A 21,240-nucleotide genomic window follows, 5' to 3' on the forward strand; every position below is an offset into this window, starting at 1 on the left:
TCAGGAACAAGCAATATGTGGCCTTGCATATTTGAAGGATCTTTTTATTCTTTTTTGTGTTAGCCTCCTCAGGCAGTCTGAAGTTTGAGACCCTTCTTAGAATCACGCTTATTAAGATGTATAAAATAAGAATGCATGACATTACTATGGCAACCTATTACATTGAAAAGTTATCGAAATATTAAACAGGTTGCAACAGCCCCAAGTTAAAGACCTGTGTCCTTAATGGGAGCAGGTGAGTCTTGTTTCTCTATATTAGGGAAGGATAGAGTTGTCCAGAGATTGGCTGGCTACTTCTACAGAAATGATCCACAGGACTCTCTTTAGGTCTTCTTTTGTCCTATATCAGTTCTCTCGCATGCTAAAGATTCTCAAATCTACGTTCCTGAGACTTTGTTTCACATCTCCAACTGCTTAGCAGATTTAAAATCCCTAGACATCTGGCTATATTTCCACTCATTCACACTTTCCTTTATTGCCACTTTGCTTTCTTCTTCCCTACCATTATGACTTTGTCTCATATACACTTTAAATCCCACATGTCAAAAACTGATTTTTTTCCCCCAAGCTCTTCCCCCTTCCAAACCTCTTTATTACTGTGTGCTCTAGGCTTACAACTTTTGTCACCCATGACACCTCACTTGTTGCAAAGACCTTTGCAGAATTCTACATGCTCTTCCCCCTTCCCTCCTGTTCCCATGACCACCCTAATGCAGGCCTTACCTTCTCAACACCTGGACTGTTACAGGAGTCTGCAGGATGTTTTGTAGCCACAAGTCTCTCTCTGCTCTAGTGCAATCTTCATTCAGTACTATGTCACACATACACACCCCTCCTCTCTACTCAGGAAACTGTAATGGGCTCCCCATCATCTCCAGGATCAAATATAAAATCCTTCAAAACCTCTCCTCCCCATCCCCTATTTGTAGTCTTCCTCCCACTCCCCAGTGACACTCTGGGCTGTTGCTCACACAAAATTCCATTTCCTGACTCTGGACATTTTTATTGGCCAAACCTGTACCTAGATGTCCCAACTATAATCCCTATTTTCTATAGGAATTTTCTAGGAAATTCTATATTTATAGGATTTTATAGGAAACCTTTCCCATTTTTTATTAATTCTAGTACCTTCCCTTTGTGAATTCTTTTTTTTTTTTTTTGTTTTGTTTTTCTATAGCTTATTCTTAGTGTGTTTGCATGTTGTCTCCCTATCAATCAAGTTGAGCCTGTCAATTCTTTGCAGAGTGCTTGGCACATAGTAGGTATTTAATAAATGCATATTGAATGACTGAAATGGGACACTGTAGAAATTGTAGCAATTCTTGATATTAAATTTAAGAGGAAACAACTGTAGGTGACATCCTTGAATAGATTAAAAGCTTGTTCTTAAAAACATAATTGCTCCACAAAACAAATCTCTGTCTGCACAGGCATTATGTTTAATATTCAGTCATCCAATTATCAAAGTTGGTGTGATCTCTAGATGGCCACAATTGAAATTGAGGTTTCTAGACAGATCTCTTAAGTGGAACTACTTGAAATTCCCTTAAAGTTGGGTCAGAATCTTGTTTAAATTAATCTTGCTTGAGCAATAAATATCTATGGAAATCAAGCCAATGAAGGAAAAAGGATTGAAAAAACCAGCTCTTATACTAATTAGATAAATTGACAGGATCAAGGTGCTCACAGTTCTACTTGAGGACATGTTTTTTCCTTACTTTCCAGTGGTATTTGTGGGATTAAATAGTATAAAAGGGGAGGGGAATGAATTCCCAACCAAAACATTTTATTAAACAAGGAGAATTGAGTATGCAGTTTTGAGAGGGTTTGCCTAGATCACTTCCAGCAATAATATGTCAAACTGATCAGACTTTGATTCCTAATCTTACCCTTTCACTTGAAAAGTAACTTTCTTTCATAGGTTCAACAAAAACAATTGAATTTCCTGAAATTTTATCAGCAAATTCATATATGAGAACAAAAATTTCAGGCTTGCCAGCTTCTGCTGATAGAATGCTTCTCTTTGTTTTCCTAAATATGCACCTATTTGGGCAAAATGATTTTCTTTTTTTTAACCTTAAGGTTAACTGCTGCTTAACTTGAGATTTGAGAATCTTTGTGTATGTGCCATTGAGTGAAATAATTGAAATAATTGCTTTTCACCAAGCAGACTCTACTTGTAGATGGTCATAAAAATAGGGAAGATGAGGTGGTTTTCTATCATATCTGGATAGCGTGGGAAGTCTCTTAACTGGTCCTCAATTATCTAAAAGTCTCCAGACTTTTTTGATTAGGCAACCCATCAGTGGAAATTTTGAACATATACCCAGATATGTTTATTTCTGTTATTAACATGTACTGCTATTATATAGCACGTGTTACTTATGTACATTAAGTCATTGGCAGTATTTACTAAATCATTTTATTCTTTTTCAAGAATCCAGGTGGTTTCAACTTCTCTTGTCAGTTTTTCTTGAGTAATTGTCATCCTCAATATCCCTTATTTTAACCCTCTTGCCAGGACAATCCCTCTATACCCATTTTCTTCAGGAAATTGCCTCCATTCTCAGGTATCCCTCTCAATTTTTCCCTATTTACTAACTCCTTCTATGCTTCTTAAAAACACACTCAGGTCTCAAATTTCTTAACAAGCCTCTCTTCTATAAATCTCCCTTCCATTTCTCTGCCAAACTCTTAAACTATGACTGTGTGTGTGTAAACTTACAACAAAGATTAAAAAAGAGAAAAAAAAAAAAAGAACCACCTTCCCCCCCGCCCCCCCCCCCCAAAAAAAAAAAAAAAAAAAAGCCTTTCACCAAGATTTGCCAACATATCAAAAAGACATCACCTGCAGTGTCCTACAGGGCTGAGCTGGGTCATTGACTTGATCACATTCCATTTCTATTTTGTTGTTGCTGCCCCTAACATTTACATTTTTGCAGTTGCATATCCTGTTTGCCTGATTTTGCTCTTCCCATGCTTCATCATATTCATCTTTTCTTACAGTGTAGCAATATGACTTTATATTCGTTCACCATGATTTGTCTAAGTGTTCTCCATTTGCTCGGTATTTACTTTGTTTCTATTTTACTACTACTACTACTACTACTACTACTACTACTACTACTACTACTACTACTATTACTACTACCACCACCACCCACAACAACAACAAAACAATGTTATACGTCATTTGTAATATATGGAATGTTTTTCTCATTGGCCCCTGGAATGGGCAGATATTTAGCTGTGAAGTGAATGCAAGGATATGGAGACAAGTCACTTGACAAAATTGCTTTCCGGAATAATATCATTTCAGACTTCTAGAATAATGCCTCCCTCCACAATCCTTCAAACATTGACTGTTCATCTCTTAACGTTTGCTAATTTCCTGAAGAGCTAAATTCATGTGGTTATTAGTAGTTTAATAGCAATGGTTGATAGTTCTTTGAAGAAATGTTCATATCATCGATCTCTTAATTCTGAATTTAATGAATTTTAAAAAGCATTTTCACAGGCCGAATAAAACAGAAAAAGAAAATCACAGCTGAGCACAATTATTTTGGACATTAAATTCTGTCCCCATCAAATAGTATCAAATTCCAAGTTGTAAAACATGGTAATTGGTTCCAGCTCAATGGAAATAAATAAAAATCCCATTAAAAATTTATCTGTTTATTAACATAACAGCAAAGGATAAGAAAATGTATATATGAGTCAAGCTGATCATTAAATAATAGTTATACAACTTAAGCAAAGTGGCAGGATACAAAATAAATCCACATAAATTATCAGTATTTCTCTGTTGCCAACAAAGTCCAACACTAAGCACAAGTAATTGTTCTATTTGATCCTTATAACAACCTTGGAAGGTAGTTGTTATTGTCTCCTGCCCCTTCCCTCTTCCCCCCCTTTTTTTTAAATTGAGAAACCTGAATATCAAAACATAAAAATTGAACTTTTGGTATCCCCTGTGCTAGAACAACACCTTGCCCACAGATAAGTTTATTTGCAGGATGATAAAATCAAAAATCTCATAGCTTCTTTGCATTCTGTTGTACCTTAGGGCAACCTCCTGAGTGCTAAGGTTCTTCTTTTAGCACAGTATCTCTAGACAGTTAAATGGAGAGGAGATTGTAGGGTTCAATTAATTGGGATGATAAGTCTGGTCTGGATTAAATCCAATCCTTGTGTTGGGCACAAGTAGGTAGGTTCCTTGGCTGTATAAATAAGAATAATTTTTAAATGGTTAAATATGTTTATTTCTAAGTATATTTCTCAAAGTTATGTTTAAAAAGAGATTTTTAAAATGGGCAAGGTGATTGAAATATATTCATGTCCTCCCTTTTTACTGTCATAGTTATGATTAGTTTAAACTTAGGTGAAGCACTCTTTAATCATCTTAGTTTGCATATAGTATTATCTGATTGGTAACCCATTCTCTCCTTTTTTTTTTCCACTCCATTCTTGAGAGCTGCATGGTAGATTAAGAGAAATTAGGTCTGTTTGGGGCTAGAGGTCTTATCTTTATTGGAATGGAGGGTGAGCATCTATTCATTTCTTTTTAGCTCCGAGTTATATTTCTTAGGTTATGACATAGTGAATGCATGATCTTAGTAGGTGTGGTTGGTGAGAAGGTGAGGCTTTCAAAGCCAAAATGATAGGCCTGCTCCAAGAGTCCAATTGTCTTTTCTTCTATCAAAGTCTGTTGCACAACCCTTGTCTGTATTCTGCAGACTAGCCAGCCATCTTCTGTGAGGCCGGGAAATTCCTATAAGTGTGTAATTCTTCCCATGAGATATTGCCAAAGCCATCTCTGCTGAATGCTAATGTTTGTTCCTGATGATGTAGAACATTTATTGAGCACCTAGAACATATAAGGTGCTATTGTATGAAGCTCAGTGTTTCTTTTTTTTTTCCTCACCAAGTGCTAATAATCTAGAGCGAAACCCTACAATGCAAATGTAGAACTTAGCTTTCACTTAATGGGGAAAAATAGTGTAATTTTTTACAACAATTTATTGTCTATAATCTTTCTCTCTGTGCTTGGTTTGGCTGTCATTACCTTTTTTTTTTTCTCAGTGAAGGCAAACAAGCATTCATGTTGACCCCATCCCCAAAGCTTATTCTTGAGCCCATCCTTGAGCTGTCCTTTTTTAATCTAATAATTATTAGCATTTTGTCATCTTCAAGGTGTTACTTCATCTACTTTCTTACATTTCTTTGTCATTCAGGGTCTATTTTACTATTTCTTTAGCCATTCTACCATCAAAATATTTAAATTCATCTTTTCTCTGTTATAAATAGCACAACTTATGACACTCTGAAGTCTTTCACGTGTATTCCTTGTGGGCTCATTGTGTCAGGAAGTGAATGTGGTGCATCCCGTACATTCATAGGGGCTTGGTTTACGGTTCTGGTTCCATGAGACTAGAAATGTGGAAAGCTGAACATGTTCAGTAGTAAAAAACCATTGTTCTGGGTCTCCTCATTTTCTAAGCCTTAATTTTCTGTTGTTTTTCTCTTCTAGATTTTGGATCCTTGTTTGACTTAGAACACGACTTACCAGATGAATTAATCAACTCTTCAGAATTGGGACTTACCAATGGTGGCGACATTAATCAGATCCAGTCAAGTCTTAGCATAGCACAAGATGCTGCCTCAAAACATAAACAGCTTTCTGAATTGTTACGGGCCTGGCAGTTCCCCGAATCTCAATATGGGAGTCGGTGGTCCTGGACAAGGCATGGCTACTCAAGCCCAGCAGAACAGTCCTGGAATGGGAATATTGAATAGCATGGTCAAAAGCCCCATGGGCCAGGCCGGCTTGACTTCTCCGAACATGGGAGTGGGTGCCAGCGGGCCAAATCAAGGTCCTTCCGCACAGTCTGCCGCGGGTATGATCCCAGGAGTGAACAGTCCGGTTAATCAGCCTGGACTCGGGATGAACACAGGCATGGGTGCTGGCATGAATCCTGGCATGTTAGCTACAGGCAATGGGCAGGGGATGATGCCAAGTCAAGTCATGAACGGTTCCATTGGAGCGGGCAGAGGGAGACCGAACATGCCATATCCAAACCAAGGCATGGGAAGTGCAGGCAATTTACTGGCTGAGCCGCTGCAACAAGGCTCTCCCCAGATGGGAGGACAAGCTGGATTAAGGGGTCCACAGCCTGGAGGAGCTTTGGGCAAGGTAAGGGGGTGGGGTTAATTTTAACTCTCTCTGGGTCATTATTTAGCACTACTCAATTATTAGGTCACATCTACTCTTTCTCTCAGCTGTCAAAATGGTATCCACATGGGTTTGAACTAGTCATTTTGCTGTCCCCAAACTCATCACACACCGCTCTGCTTTTGCCTAAAACATAAAGTATATGTTCTGACCAAACTGACCTACTGTTAGCCATCTTAATGCTCCTACACAGGCCACTCGCCACATCTGGATTGCAGCCCATCTCACCACTGCATCTCAAATCTTTAACCTTCACCTCCTTCACTCCATGTAGTGCATCTGTTATGTGTATGTGTACATGTGATTTTTCCCCAACATAGTGGAAGCCAAGAGCACAGTGTTGCTTTTAACGCGGAATTGTGGCTCAGGTGTTTAAAATGGCATCTTTTTGCTAGCTGAAAGTCACTTCACCCTGTTTGCCTCAGTCACCTCATATTTAAAATGAGCCCAAGAAGGAAATGGCCACTCCAGCATCTTTACCAAGAAAACCCTAAATAAGAACAACTGGAAAAAACACAACAGCAATAAAGATTTATTAGATCAAGGCAGGTCATACCTCCTCGAGAGATAGTCACACATAATATAGAATATTTTTGTAGAAAAAAGAGCAGAACTGGACAATACATTGAAAAAAGTCAAAATCATAGGTATGAATGTCCAAGTGTGGAACTCCTTCTACCAAAAGGTGACCAGGGCTGTCTTCCCCAGAGCTCCTTTGAGAGGCCAAACTTTCTCTCTGTTTGGAAGCATTCAATTTCCCCCATTATTGTCTCTGTGCTGCCTTCACCCTGAAACCATTGGCCTAAGTCTTCCCAAGCTTCTCTTGTTGATGTTCAGTGATTTTTTTTTCAGTGTTCCAACTCTCCAAATTGGAGTAGTTTGTCATTTCCTTCTCCAGCTCATTTTATAAATGAGAGAACCCAGTCAAACAGGACGAAGTGACTGGTTCAGGGTCACACAGCTAGGAAGTCAGGGTCAGATTTGATTCAGGTTCTCCCAACTCCAGGATTGGTACTCTACACTGCCTCACCTAGCTGCCCCAAGCATTAACCCTTTAAGCATTGCCAAGTGCTTTATGTGTGTTAACTCATTGGATCAATGCTATCAATATCTTTACAGAGGAGGAAGGCCTTGAGAAAGAGATCTGACCTATCAGAATAGTAAAGCCGCTTAAAAGGAACATATATATATATATATATATATATATATATATATATATATATATATATATATGTATGTATGTATGTATGTATAAAAGGCAGAAACTCAGATTACTCAGTTTTCTGGCCTTCAATCCAAGATGCTTGTCAGTCTTTTCATGACCTATAGAAGCAGATTTACTTATTTGCTTTGATTAAGTCAGTTCTCATATTTCCTTTCGTGCAATATTAATCACTGAAATATTTGGGAAAATTTAGCAAAGTGGAGATTTTCCCAGATGCACTGCTTATGTGATTTAATTAGTTATAGTTGCAGGATTAAAATCATTGGTTATTTGTGGAAAACAAAATAAATTTTGATGGAGTTGAGGTGGGCAGATAGTAGTAATGGGTGATGTAATAAATGGGGTTTTTGATCCAGCAATGTGGGGCCTGAGGAATAAGAATTGTTGAATCCTGTAGTTTGCAGCTTTAGTGATGTTTTTGCTCGCTGAAATTTTACAGAATTCCTGAAGTATCTGCCAGGCAGGTTGAGCCAAGTTTAGAGAAATGTATCCCAGATGGCCAACTTTCCTAGAGGAACTACACAACCGTATCTTTCCAGTGTCCTCTTGTACAAGAATTGGATTAAAATGATAGAATAAGTATTTATTAATAGAAAGGAAGCGAAATGGAGCCCAAATAATCTGCCCCTTCCAATTAGCAAGGCTTTTCAGACTATGATGGTTTAAGATCTATGTAACATGAAATGCAGTTACTGTTGAGCTGGAAAAGATGATGTCATATGCTCGTATAATGAATTGGACAAACTATGGCCTTATAAGTTAAGGTTAAATCCCAGTTCTAGTTTAAGTAAAAATTACCAGTTAAGGCAAAACCTCTCTGAACCCCCTTTTCTTCATTTCTAAACTGCCCACTCTAAATGCATTAATTGCTTGCCTCTCAAGGTATTTTTTACAAAAGTGCCATGCAAAACCCATAAAATGCTATGGAGATTGTCGTATAACTCATTCTGAATAAAGCTACTGAAGTTTTTAAGCTTTTTACAGTAACAATAAAATAATGTAATTTCCATTAACCATTTGTTATATTAAAAAGAGGTCAGAAAAGGAAACATAAGCAAAGGGACTAAAATTAGACTTCATTTAACTCCTGATTCTTAAGATGTATATTTAATTTATGATACCAAAAGGGCAGTCTTAATAATTATTGTTGGTAACAAGTATTTGTGGTCCGCTCTTTCACTCTCATTGATGGTTGTGCAGATTAGATAAGGAAGAATCCAACATTGATCATTAGCTCTGTTGTGAAAGAACTGCCTCTATTTCTACCATGAGCCCCAAGTTGGGACTTAACAAAATGGGGGAAAAAAAGAGAATATAGACATATAAGGGGGCCAGGAGGAGACATCTAACTACTTAAACCACAATCACAAAAGAGAACAATAACATTTTCATTTAAATGCAATTTTAAAAGTTTTACAACCAGGTTGAGAAGAGAAAGTAGAAATTGGGCAAGGAATTAGGCAAAATCTTTAATATTTGTGACAGCATGAAAAATGTGAAATCTATTCAAAATAAAAGAACTTTTTACCTATCAGTGGTCAAGAAACTGTTAACCATTTCAGAGATTACATTAATCATCGGAGAATTTCAAACGGCTACACAACCCAAAATTGTCCAAGAATAGTAAAGGTAGGGTAGGTAATGTTGGTTGACCTCACTCAGCCATTCTGAGATAGGATTTTAGATCAGTAGCTTATGAACCAGAGTTGGGGTAAAGAAGTTTCCACCAGTAAGGAATGCTAAATGGTCTGGATATAGTAGAATATTAGTGCAAAGTGTCAAACTGATGTAGGCACAGGAACTGTAGATTCAGTGACCACAAACATGGGAAGAAACCAACCAGAATGCTCTGTAATTAGTGACCAGGCTTGGTCACAGAAGAATGTGCTTCTTTTCCCTTCTTAGCACATACTAACAGACTGACTCAAACTGGATTTTGGAATTTCCTTTATGCTACAAAGAACAGCTTGCAGGGTACAGGAATATGCTGTATTTTGAAATGAAAATGAGTTTAAAACAAAAACTAACAACTGAAGAACATATTGCCAAATCGGGTCCCAATACTGAATACTCAATACTGAAGAGCATAGTTTCTGCAAAGGCAACTGAGTTTAACCAATGGGTCCAGACCCCACCTCTGATAATGAAGAGCTTTCTGTTCCTGGTGAACTGGTATTTGTTAACTAAATAGATCGATCTTGGGGACCAAGTAATCCCATCTCAAATTGCTGTAGCATCCCCCCTTAATAACAAAGAGATCCTAAATAATTGATCATCGGTTCTTGAGAACCCTGCTCACCTTGAGTGTGAAGGTAGTTAGATCTTGTAGCTGCCTCTTTGTGTTGTAAATACTTTACATTTTTTTGGAAGTAATTTTTTTTTTTTTTTAGTTGTGAAGGCTCTCTACAGAACCAGAAGCCCTTTATAACAGCCATTTGGGGATGTGCAGAGAAGGAGTCCCCCCTTTGGAAAATCCTTCATGACAGGAAAGAAACATTTAGTGGGTGGTTGTTTTTTTTTGTTTGTTTTTTGTTTTTTTTGTTTTTGTTTTTGTTTTGGTTTTTTTTGCCAGTATAGATGATGGTCTAGACCAAGGGTTCTCAAACTACGGCCCAAGGGCCAGATGCGGCCCACTGAGGACATTTACGTGGTCCTTTGGCTTATGGCAAATGGGCTGAGGGGCGGAGACAGAGCGTGAATTTTTACTATAGTCTAGCCCTCCCACAGTCTGAGGGACAATGAACTGCCCCCCAAATTTAAAAAGTTTGAGGACTGGTCTAGACCTTAACCTTAATTGTCTAGTCTGTGACCCACTTTTTAGTTTTTCAGGTACTGAAAGTTTGGTGAACTATCATTTCCATCATTATAGCTTACTTGGGGTTCCACATCAGTTTGTGTCTCTGAATTCCTTGAAACTCTTTTGGGTTCCTGTGATTTGAGGTGGAATCTCTTCATTATTTATTAGGGGAAGATAGTGCTTTTATTTCCAGCTTAAACAGGGCAATTTCCAAAGGTTTGCTTGAGTCCCTTGCACCAGCTCAGAGTAATTGTTCATTCTGAATGAACATTTACAAAGGGATTTTTAGTGATGTGACTCAAGAATATTATTAGAAAAAGAAAGCTAAAAATGCAGATTAACCCTAAAATTGTGTTGTCCATTAAAGAACCAGCCTCCACCTGACTATTTGATTCCCTTCCCCAAGTTATTTCTGGTTGGCTTGGGGCACTAGCATGTGAATTCAACCTTTAATCTTTAAATAAATATTTGTTGATAGTTTTTTTTCTAATGCTTAGGTCACTTCTCCCCTACTCCCTGATCTCCTTTGATATAGTTTGAATATATTCACTTTCTTAACTTAGAAGGGAAGAAGAACCGTTCCTCACGTTCTCCTGGAGCAGGACATTCGTGATCATGGAGAGGGCCCCTGTCTCTTCCCTCTTCATGGATGGGAGTGGTCTTTCTATTTTAGGTAGCTCTGCCCTTTCTATTACCAATTACCCTTTAAGCAGATCTCCAATTTAAGCTGGGCCTTGGCAAGACTCCAGCTCCTCCCTTGGATTTGTCAGGGTTTGAGGCACAGGTCAAATTTGAGTGCCCTGTAATCCCTAAATAGCCTCTAGAAAGTTTCTGAACTTATTTTCTCCCTGTTTGAATCCTTGGGATCTTTCCCTTTTTTCTCAAGTTACACATCCTTCCATTATACACGGTCCCAAGTACACGGTGTTTACAATCATTGGCTGCTCACCTGGACTTGCCTTAGAGCTTAAAGTTGAGGTTGTAGGGATTTTCTTAGCTGCACACTTAGTGTATGGCGAACTTGAGTTTGAAGGGACTTCATAGGTATGGCTCTAAACTGGGAATGGCTAGTCACTGTGCCCTAGAGTAACTCAAGTGGATTTGTGAACACAGCACAAAAAAGCATACAGTGGGGAAAACAGGGAGAATAATAAGCACTTTGGAGATTATATGAAGCCTTAATATCTGCCAAGGTACCTTTGTGTGTGTTGGGGAGGGGGAGTTATTGAGTCTATTTAATGTATTGCCTTAAACTCTGTTGGGCTATAGAAATTTTTTTCCCCCTATAGATCTGTGATTATCTTTTTATAAACCATAAAACACATGATTTTTAATTAGTAGATTTTTTTCCCCTCAAACATTTTCTAGTTTATAGATGGTTAAGAAATGCTTTTTCTTGCAAAAAATGATTTCATTAATTAGGGGATTTTTTAGAAAAGATGAAATGGTTATGTAGTCGGTACATTGACTTCAATTCTTGTCTTCTTTATCATTACTAGATGGGAATAATGAACAATCCCAATCCTTATGGTCCACCGTACAGTCAGAACCCTGCTCAACAGATTGGAGCTGCTGGAATTGGACCCCAGATGCAGAACAAGGCTGGAATGCCCAACAGCTTGCCCCAGTTTCCAATGGACAAAAAGCCTGTTCCTGGAGCAGGGATGCCTAACATGGTAGGTAATGTTCTGTGATAAGTTGGGATTAAGATTATTGCCTTCTCTTCCAGGGTTGAGGGTGGGAAACCAACACTCTCCTTGCCACTGGGAGGGCGGGGAGGGGGCCATCTCCCTGTTCTGAAATATGAAAAAATTGAATTGTGCATAAATATGCATAACTTGCCTTTCTCTGCTTTTTCATTTTTTCTTTGAACACAAGCGTGGTGCTGTGTCCCAGAGCCTGGCAGGTGCCACACTGGGATTATGGGGCAGTGGTTGGAATTAGGAAGGAGCAATGATAGCATCTCCTCCTCCCTTGTTCCTCAAGGGTCTTGCCTTGACCAGGTTAAATCAATCAATTAAAGTATACTGTGTTTAAAATCTCCAGGTATAAAGGCAAGATAGATGATAGAAGCTGCTCCTATTTTATATAGTACTTTAAAGTTTCTAAAACATTTCCTTCCATGGCACTTCCTTTCCCATGAGGCAAGTATTACAAGTGCTATTTTCATCATTTTACTAGTGAGTCAAATTAGGACTCCATTTCTCTTTGCCATTCCACATTGGCCGTTTTGAGTTGACAGCTTTTAAGACCTTGCTAACAACCTATATCTGCTAGATATTAAGTCAAGGGATGTGTTCTTCCCCCTTTTCTTAGGGGAGGAAGTTGGACTGAGTAAGAATTCCTCACTTTTAATGTCTTCCCGTGACTTTTGTTTGTTTTGCTTTTACTCTATTATTGCTCTTTGTGCCTGTGTAAGTGTTTTAGGCTTCAGATGCGAAAGAATCCTTCCTTCATTCTACCTCCTCTTCTTCCAAGAATGACATTAGAAGCGTATTTGTTAGGATCAAGACACCCGCTTAAGAGAGAAGTGGGACTGGCCTGCACTTGTGAGCCAGGCCTTTGTCTCTCTCCCCTGTTAGCTTCTTGAAAGCAGGGACAGTGCCTGCATACAGTAGGTGCCTAAAGAAATGCTAGTTGGCTGACCTCAGATTAAGTAGTTCTCCACTCCCTCCCCACTCTTTTCCCCCATTAACTTCTTCACCTGTATAGAATGTGCCTGTGTCACCAAAACACCAGTCACTTCCCCTATAATTTGGGGTCCCTCGTTTCCTTAGGAGAATGAATACCATGACGATTTTTTCTTTGATACCTAATTAATTTTGTAAGATTTCAAGAAAAGAAACTCAGTTTTCCTTCAACTGTCCCTAGCTTCCGAGAATCCCATTTTATCTTACTTTTTCTGTCAAGTCTTAGGAGGAACAACATTTCGAGGAGCTATCACTTTGTTGTCTTTGACATCCTAGAAATTCTCTTACATCTTAAAGTAGGTAAAGGCCTAAATCCACAGTGCCAGGACTTAGCTGCACCTGTGGGAAGGGAGCTTCACTTGTACTGAGGGAGGGCCAGGACGGGCTGCTCAGAGTCCCCCAGTCCCACCGTAGTGTTAGAGAAATGAGGGGGATGGTGCAAGGAACGGACACTAACTCAGTTCATGCTCTTGTCTCTCTAAGGGCCAGCAGCAGGCCCCTCAAGTTCAGCCACCTGGCATGGTGCCCTCTGCACCCCAGGGAATGGGTTCTGGACCCCCCACAGCTGATCCTGAGAAGAGGAAGCTCATTCAACAGCAACTTGTTCTTCTCTTGCATGCCCACAAGTGTCAGCGGCGCGAGCAAGCCAACGGGGAAGTGCGCCAGTGTAACCTTCCCCACTGTCGCACAATGAAGAATGTCCTCAACCACATGACACATTGCCAGGCTGGCAAGTCCTGCCAGGGTAAGTAGAGTGGGTGCTTAGGCATTATCCAGAGCAATCAGTAGATGAGATCAGGGGCTCTTCCCAGGCACACTGTCAGCCAAACAGCTCCTGTTGCACCTGTGGGGTCTCTTGGTAAAGGAGCTGTGTGGAGAGTAAGGGAAGCGGGGTGTCGGGGCTGCAGTGGGTTCCCAGGGGGAAGGGAGCCCTGTTGGCGTAAAGAATGGCAGCATTGGGGGTGGGCAGAAAAGCAGAGGAGGCTTCTGTGGTCCTGAGGTTAGCTAGCCCCTAGGCCATGCCATCCTTTCCCTAATCCCACTGATATCTAAATATAGCGTACATTACTTAATGTTGCCTCCTCTTTGGCACAGGACTGTAGCCCCTCTTCTGAGGGGAAGTGAGTGTGTTACTATATTTGTTAATGAGCACACCTGCAGGGCAGTAGGGGATGGGATGGGTCCTGCAGTGGGGCAAGACCTGTGTGGAGACGGGTTTAGGGGGACTGTCCCCTCCTGTGCACTCTCCATTTGTGCTAGAGGAGCTGAGTTTTGCTTTGCACAGAGCTGACTCTAGTTCCCATTAAGAGCCTCTCTCCTGGGCTGAGGCATGGACCTCCAAGGTAAGAATTGCTGGCTGAAGCCCTCGGTTTTCGCACAGCCTGCTGCCACTCAGCAAACTTTGGCTTTGCCTTCGAGGCCTGCGCCTCTAGCACAGTTATGACATGCATCTAACAAACTCGAATTCCAATTTCTGCTGTGGCCACTTGAGCTTAGTAGACAGAAAGCTAGATAATATTACTGCTTTCTATAAACATTTGCTCAGAAACAGAACATAGGGTCATGGGGGGGCAGGGGGGAAGAGTCAATTGGGGTGAAATGACTTTGCCCAGGGCCACACAGCTAGTAAGTGTGAGGCTGGATTTGAACTCCGGTCCTCCTGACTCCAGGGCCAGTGCTCTATCCACTGTGCCATTTAGCTGCCCCATGGGTCGTTTTTGAGTAAACCCTATCTGCTAATTATTCAAGAAACGTATTCCCCAATTTGATTTTTTTCCCCTCTACCTCTTGATTGAGGTATCATTTGAAAGTCAAATTCAGTGACCAAGTTTTAGTTTTGTGTTCGCAGGTATTTCTCTGGTGGCTTATCCGGTAAATAGGTTCTAGACTACGACCATTAAAATTGATACCTCAGATTTAATCCAACTCATTTATACTTGGTTAGGAATCCACCCACCTACATCCACTCCCCAAATTTGACATCCAGCCTCAAATTGAAATCTTCTTGGATTGGAGACCTCAAGGAAACTTATGCCACCTTTCCCAGGATTCCCACATGTTGGGAGTGGGGTGGGGTGGAGACAAGAGGGGCTCATATCATCAGCTTTCCACCCGAGGCTGGGGAAGTGATAGAAGGCTACTAGTCCAGGGTTTTCTGCCTCTGTATCTCCTACCCCATTGCTCCCAATGCTTTCTTCTTGAGGCAAGTCTTCCATTTTACTCAGAACCCTGAGATCTCCTAAGGCCCACTTGTAGCCCAAGTGACTGTCTTGGTCACACTGCCTGAATTATTCATGACCATCCATCTAGTGCCTAGACGCAAAGGCCAGACTCCACGACTGTCCCATCCTCTGTAGAATGAGGTCTGGCCTGCTTGGTTTCTGAGATCCTTTTCCATTCCATCTATGATGAAGAAGATTTTTATGATAGCTTCTGTTTGCAAAAGTCCCTTGATTATTTTTCACATTAACAACCCATCCACCTTTCCTCAATCCAGTTCTTCAGCTTTAAATCTAAGTTTGAATGTTGCAGTGTTTATTGATTTGAATTTTGTTAGCTGAACTAATTTCAATAGCAAGGAAAAAGCCATATGCTTTCTTTTGCACAATTGGTATATGCAACACAGTGACCAGCTTTGCCCATTTGTTCCCCGAGTCTCAGTTTGCTAGACACCTTCCAGACAGGTGCCTGCTCCGTTTTGAATAGCCATAGTAAATGAAAATTTTCCCAAAGGTCAGTTTCTCATTGACCTTTTAATTGACATCTCTTCTTTCTGGTTCCAATTCTGTCATTCAATGACTTGGGCATCTGTGTCACCTACAAAACCATAATGTATTTGATGCATTCTTTCAGCTACACCATTGATAAGCCAATTGGAGTGACTGTCATGGTCTTCGATCAGAGACTTTACTCTAGTGATCCACTGGTCCATCACTTGAGTTGGATTTGGGGTTTCTCCTGAATTCTTCTAATCCACTTCTGTCTGGTTCACATAAATACTGAGAAATTTTGGAAACAGGACCTTCTGCTCTTCTGGACTCATAGCCAGGATGGGCAAGAGATGAGGCTGGTCCAGCAGGCGGGATTCATGCTTGCCTCTGCTTGACTAAACGTAGTTTCTCAGGGCCCCCAAAGTATCCCTTTAATTTACTCAGCATTTATTCAGTTCTGGTGTGGGTCAATGGAGAATAATACCAAGTGGAGAAAAGATTTAGACGTATAAAATAAGCCATGGAGATGGGGGAGAATGGGAGATGGTTTTAGATAACCATCTGGTTATAAAACAAGGGTGGTCCGGGGTGCTGGTAACGAGGAGGGCAAGTGTTTGGCAGATGGGTGATGATGAATTGGACCTTGGGTGCAAGAAAGAGCAAGTCCCTATTCTCCTCAAGCCCTCCCCTTCTAGTATAGCCCCTTGGGGTGCTCAGGAAGCCATTGAATTAGTTCATAGTAGTGGAGACAGCAGAGCCTGGGGAGAGCTTTGGTGTAGCAGGCTGGATGGAGGTGTCTGGGGAGAGGGGAGTGGGAGGAAGATGAGACGTATAGTGAGCAGTGGAGGGGGGGGGCGAGCCCTGGGAGCTCAGGGGCAATCTGCAGGAAGAGCGGGAAGCTAGACAGCCAGCCAGACGAGAGACCCAGCCTTGCTGTGTGTCCCTGTGCCTAGGTTATAGGAGAGGTTGGAGGTGTCCATCCCTTCTGTGAGTAAGGAGGGAGGGCAGAGCAGAGGGCAAGGATCGGCTGATGCTGATTCCAGAGCAGATCCTGGCGTCTCTGGCTCCTCTGCTTTCTGGTCAGTTCTTCCCACACCCATCCCTCCTCATAAAAGCCCTCACAAGGCCTGTCCTTCTCAAGCACTGCCGGAATAGCCTCCACAGGTCTTCCCTCCTCACTCCCCAAGATGTCTCCTTTACACGTCTGCTTAGTTCCCGGCATATGGTTTCTGTTAAAAAAAAAAAAAAAATCTTCAATTTTTCCACAAGCTTAATGGGGGGGGGGGTTAAATTGTATTTGCATGTTATTCCATGACAATGAGGTAGAAGTGAATTCAAAAAGAGGAAGCAAGGGGAAAACAGGATTGTCATTGGGTGGGATGACCTTTGTGGCAGGAGTGGAGATCTGGTTGTGTTTGTAAACCACCTGGACCAGGAAAGAATTGGTAAGAAGTGATGCACCCAGAGCTCTGATGGAGAGAGAGCTTAGAGGTGGGGTCTGCACCAAGGACTCATCTCCGAGGGCCCTCACGGTGTGGGCAGGACAGCGAAGCATTTGTGAATTTTGTTTTTAATTGGGATTATGGAATTACGGGTTTTCAGTCCTTTAGTCCAGCTTGACATGGGGGCCCCTGGGCATCCCACTAGGGACAAGACTAACAATCCTGACAGTCACCACCAGCCTCCAATGTTGCCTTTAAGCTGAGCATCCCTCACGTCACTGGTGTGTCCTCAGGGGCACGGTCTCCAGCTCTTTGTGCTTTAACGCTTATAAAAACCTTCTGACTCTACTCACCACACACGTACAAATAAAAATCCATTGCATGCTCGCACAGCTGATGCTAAGCCCCCTTCCCCCCCAAAATGAGCTTTGAATTTCAAATTTTGTGCCTCTAGTTCTCACCTCTTTGCTTCTTACGCTCTTCTCATCCTCTCTTCTTTTCCTTTCCCTTTCATCTCCTTTCTCTCTTAACCCCTCATGGGTTGTGGTTAGTATAGACAGGTTGCTGGGTCTGCAGCTTTCTCACCTCATCACCACTTCCACATCTGGGCCTGGTTTTTTGTGTTTCGAGTATACCTTGTTTTCTGAAAGCTCCACGCTATTCCATTGCTCCACTGAAGGCTGAGGACTAGTGATCAGAGACTGATAGTTCTTCAACCATCATTGGATATGTGGATTGCATTCTAGAGAGCGCTTTTTTTCCCCTCGGTTCTCTTTGGGAATTCTTTGGCTATTCTAGGGCTGCTCAGCCAGTCCTCTGGTGCCTTCTTTGTGCTTGTTTCTTGCTTAGTTTTGATCGAGGTACCTATACGGCTGCATCTTTATGGTTAGCCAGAACTCTCCTTTGCCTTTGCATTGCATCTCTCTGTCCAAGGATGCATCTTAATGGTGATTCAATGATGTCATGATAACTTGGTTGATTAAGATTTGTCAGTAATCATTTCCTTCTTACTGATTAACAGCAAGGTCAGAATAGTCCTTCCTTTCTTCATTTCTTCTTCTTTGGAAAATAAATTGGGGAAACAGTAATCTGGATGCTTACTTGATCTAGAGGTTTCAGTGATGTCTATTGCCACGGCTGGAAAAAGAGCTCATGTGTTCAGAGTAAAAATTTTGGTACGCACTAAGTTTCAGAATATCACACCTTCCTGGCTTAGTTTTTCTCAGATGAATTTCTTATCAAGAGACAGTAAGCCAAAAGTATGGTCATCCTTATTGCATATGTGGTGAAATGAAAATTAAAATACACGACTCCCCTTGCTTCTCAGGAGAATCAAATATTTGACTTTGGTCATGGTAGTGGTAGAGGCTAGACCTTCAATTAGCCAAAGAAAGTTGGTGATCTTTAGTAGGTGCTTAGTAACTGTCTGGGGTGACGTGTGCGGAGAGAGAGGGAACCCTTTTGTTGGTCTGGTCCCAGGTAATATTTTCTGAAACAAGCCAGCAGGGTCCCTCAAGTTGTGATGCCTTCTTGAACCGACCCTTAGTGAATAAAAGAAGTCTGACGATTTGCTCCATTCAGTTGTGTGGGAGATCCAAGGAATAGATAACAATTGTGACAACAGAAGACTGTATAGAAAGGAGTGTTAATCCTATACCATATACCTTCCTTGTAGACTTTCAGAACTGCAGTTCAAAGTGAATACATGAAGGGACTTTGGCAAGCCTGAGGGAGAACCTTTGAGGCCCTATGGAGGTGGGGATGCTATGTAGGGGCCTGAGAAGAGAAATAGAGTTGGGACTTGATGGCTGAGGATCTGGAGAACCTTATAGAGAACCAAGAGGAGCACCTGTTGTGTGCTTTTTTTCCCCCCCTTTCTCCTTTTCTCTAATAAGATTCATGTAATAGACCTGCAAATAGGGAGATCACGTGTCCTAAGGATCAAGACCTTGGCTTTTATGCTATCCTTAAGAGTATAAGGATTTTGAGGGAGTTTCTTGTCTCCAATTTTTGCTTTTCTGTAGCTGGAGAAGAAAACCTCTTGGGAGGTTGGTTGAGTCAGGTTTGTATGATTGCCTACATTGGTTACAGGCTTTGGATGTTTGTGGAGTAGATGACAGATGCCCTTCTTTATAGGCATGAAGTTACCATGTTGCTTGACTTGATCTTTGCTTACTACACAAAAGAACCAGCAGACATTTTTTATTTTAAAAAAATCTTCCTTCCTTTCCACTTCTTCCCTTTAGTGGCACATTGTGCTTCTTCAAGACAAATCATCTCACACTGGAAGAATTGCACAAGGCACGACTGTCCTGTGTGTTTGCCCCTCAAAAATGCTGGGGATAAAAGAAATCAACAATGTAAGCCATCCGTCTCACTGCTTTTGTTCTTTATTATATAGTTTTTCATGAAATCTAATGTGGAATTCAGGAGTCCAGATGTTTAAATTGTGAAGTCTTGTGCACAGTTGAAGAAAGGAAAGTGTCTTCTTTTCTAGGTTTCAACCGTCCTTTTCTTTCATATTTCTGAACACTATGAAGTTGATAATTCTTGTTGGCACCAGAATAAACAAAATTCGGAATCCTTATATTTTTCCCAAGTTAAATAATTAGTTCTCAAATCTAATATTGTTCTGTAAAATTGGAAAATAGAGAAGAGGCTGTTGAATAGAACAAGATAGGATACCTTTCTTTTAGGACATTTAAATTGCAAATCCACCAAAGGCACACTTAGGTCCTGCCCTTCCCACTGTCAGTCTTTATTATTATAAGCCTAGCCTTGAGGTACACGATATTTTTGGATCAATTAAAAGTCCTGAGGAAAAACACTGACAATTACTGTGTAGAGTTTGCAGATCCCCCTGTGGGTGCTCATAGTATTGTCTGCTATGTCCACTTAGAAATAGCATTCATGAGAGGCGAGGTTTTTGAAGACCTTTTTCCATTTTAAAGTCTGATCAAGTGGAAGAGCCCAAATTTTATTGGTCCTCCATCACTTTTTAATCTATGAGGCTACATGACAGTGGATAGAAAACTGGGCTTAGAGCCAGGAAGATCCGAGTTCAAATCCTTCCTTTGACACCAGCAGAGCCTCAGTGTTCTCCTTGGCCAATGACACCTGGAGGTGCTTAGGTCCCTCTCAGCAGGGTTGGAGATCACTAGCGGGCCCCTCCCCCTGACACATACACGCCACACCCACACATATACACTTACACACATATACATACATATACACATACACACTCACTTGGTGATCACAAAGCATCAAGAAGGTCCCAGTCACTTGTTTAATATCATTTTGATCTGCCAGCAGACCAGAGGCTGATTTTCTTATTATCCATTATCAGTTCTTTAGACCCCAAAACTCAGTGCTTTTTGGGGGGGAGGGAAGGAAGGTAGGGGAGGTTGGCAGATTTTATGTTTTTGTTTTTACTTTTGAAAGAATTGAAGGTGGAATACGCTGGCTATTTGGTCCTAACTACAACTTCCTTATGATATTTTAACATGTTCTACTTCCTTCCTTAGCAATATTGACCGGCGCTTCAGTGGGCATTGGAAATGCTGGTTCTGTAGGGGTGGGTCAGCAAAATACTCCCAGCCTAAACCCTCCCAGTCAGATTGATCCCAGCTCCATAGAGCGGGCATATGCAGCTCTCGGCCTAACCTATCAAGGAAACCAGATGCAGACTCAGCCGCAAGCTCCGGTGAAGAATCAGCAGCCAGGGCAGCCAGCCCAGGGCATGCGCCCCATGAACGCCTTGAGTAAGTGCACCCCTCCTTGCTTCAAATGCCTGGTGCCCTGGTCTTATGTGGAACACCTCTGTCGTCATCGGGTTTTTGTGTAGCCTAGTCAGTTAGATACTTGTTGGAATACATAGATTTACAGAGTCCGTTGTGATAGACATGGGGGGGGGTCAGAGAATGGGGCAGCAGGGGAGCTCATATGCCAGGTGGGCACTAACTTAACTGATACTATAGTTGCCAGTTAATTTTTGTTGACAAAATTTTTGTATCACCAAAAGTTATTACCCCTCTTTTTTCCCTTACTAGAGCAAAATGTTCATTGTATCAGAGACTTTGTACCACATCCTTGGATTTCCCAACTTTCCCTTCTTTGGAACCATGCTTGTTCTTTGTCTTGTTG

General features: G+C 41.2%; 1 protein-coding gene across 1 annotated transcript in view; it reads left to right on the forward strand.

Moving 5' to 3' along the window:
* Positions 1-21,240, forward strand: part of EP300 (EP300 lysine acetyltransferase) — a 71,544-nt gene that overhangs the window by 21,623 nt on the left and 28,681 nt on the right. The window contains 6 exon segments of the mRNA XM_074271798.1: positions 5,531-5,697; positions 5,699-6,193; positions 11,754-11,930; positions 13,428-13,689; positions 19,344-19,457; positions 20,622-20,858. Of these exon segments, the coding sequence (XP_074127899.1) occupies positions 5,531-5,697; positions 5,699-6,193; positions 11,754-11,930; positions 13,428-13,689; positions 19,344-19,457; positions 20,622-20,858 (1,452 nt within the window).

The sequence above is a fragment of the Sminthopsis crassicaudata genome, chromosome 5 (genome assembly GCF_048593235.1).
Source record: "Sminthopsis crassicaudata isolate SCR6 chromosome 5, ASM4859323v1, whole genome shotgun sequence".
NCBI classification, from domain to species: domain Eukaryota; kingdom Metazoa; phylum Chordata; class Mammalia; order Dasyuromorphia; family Dasyuridae; genus Sminthopsis; species Sminthopsis crassicaudata.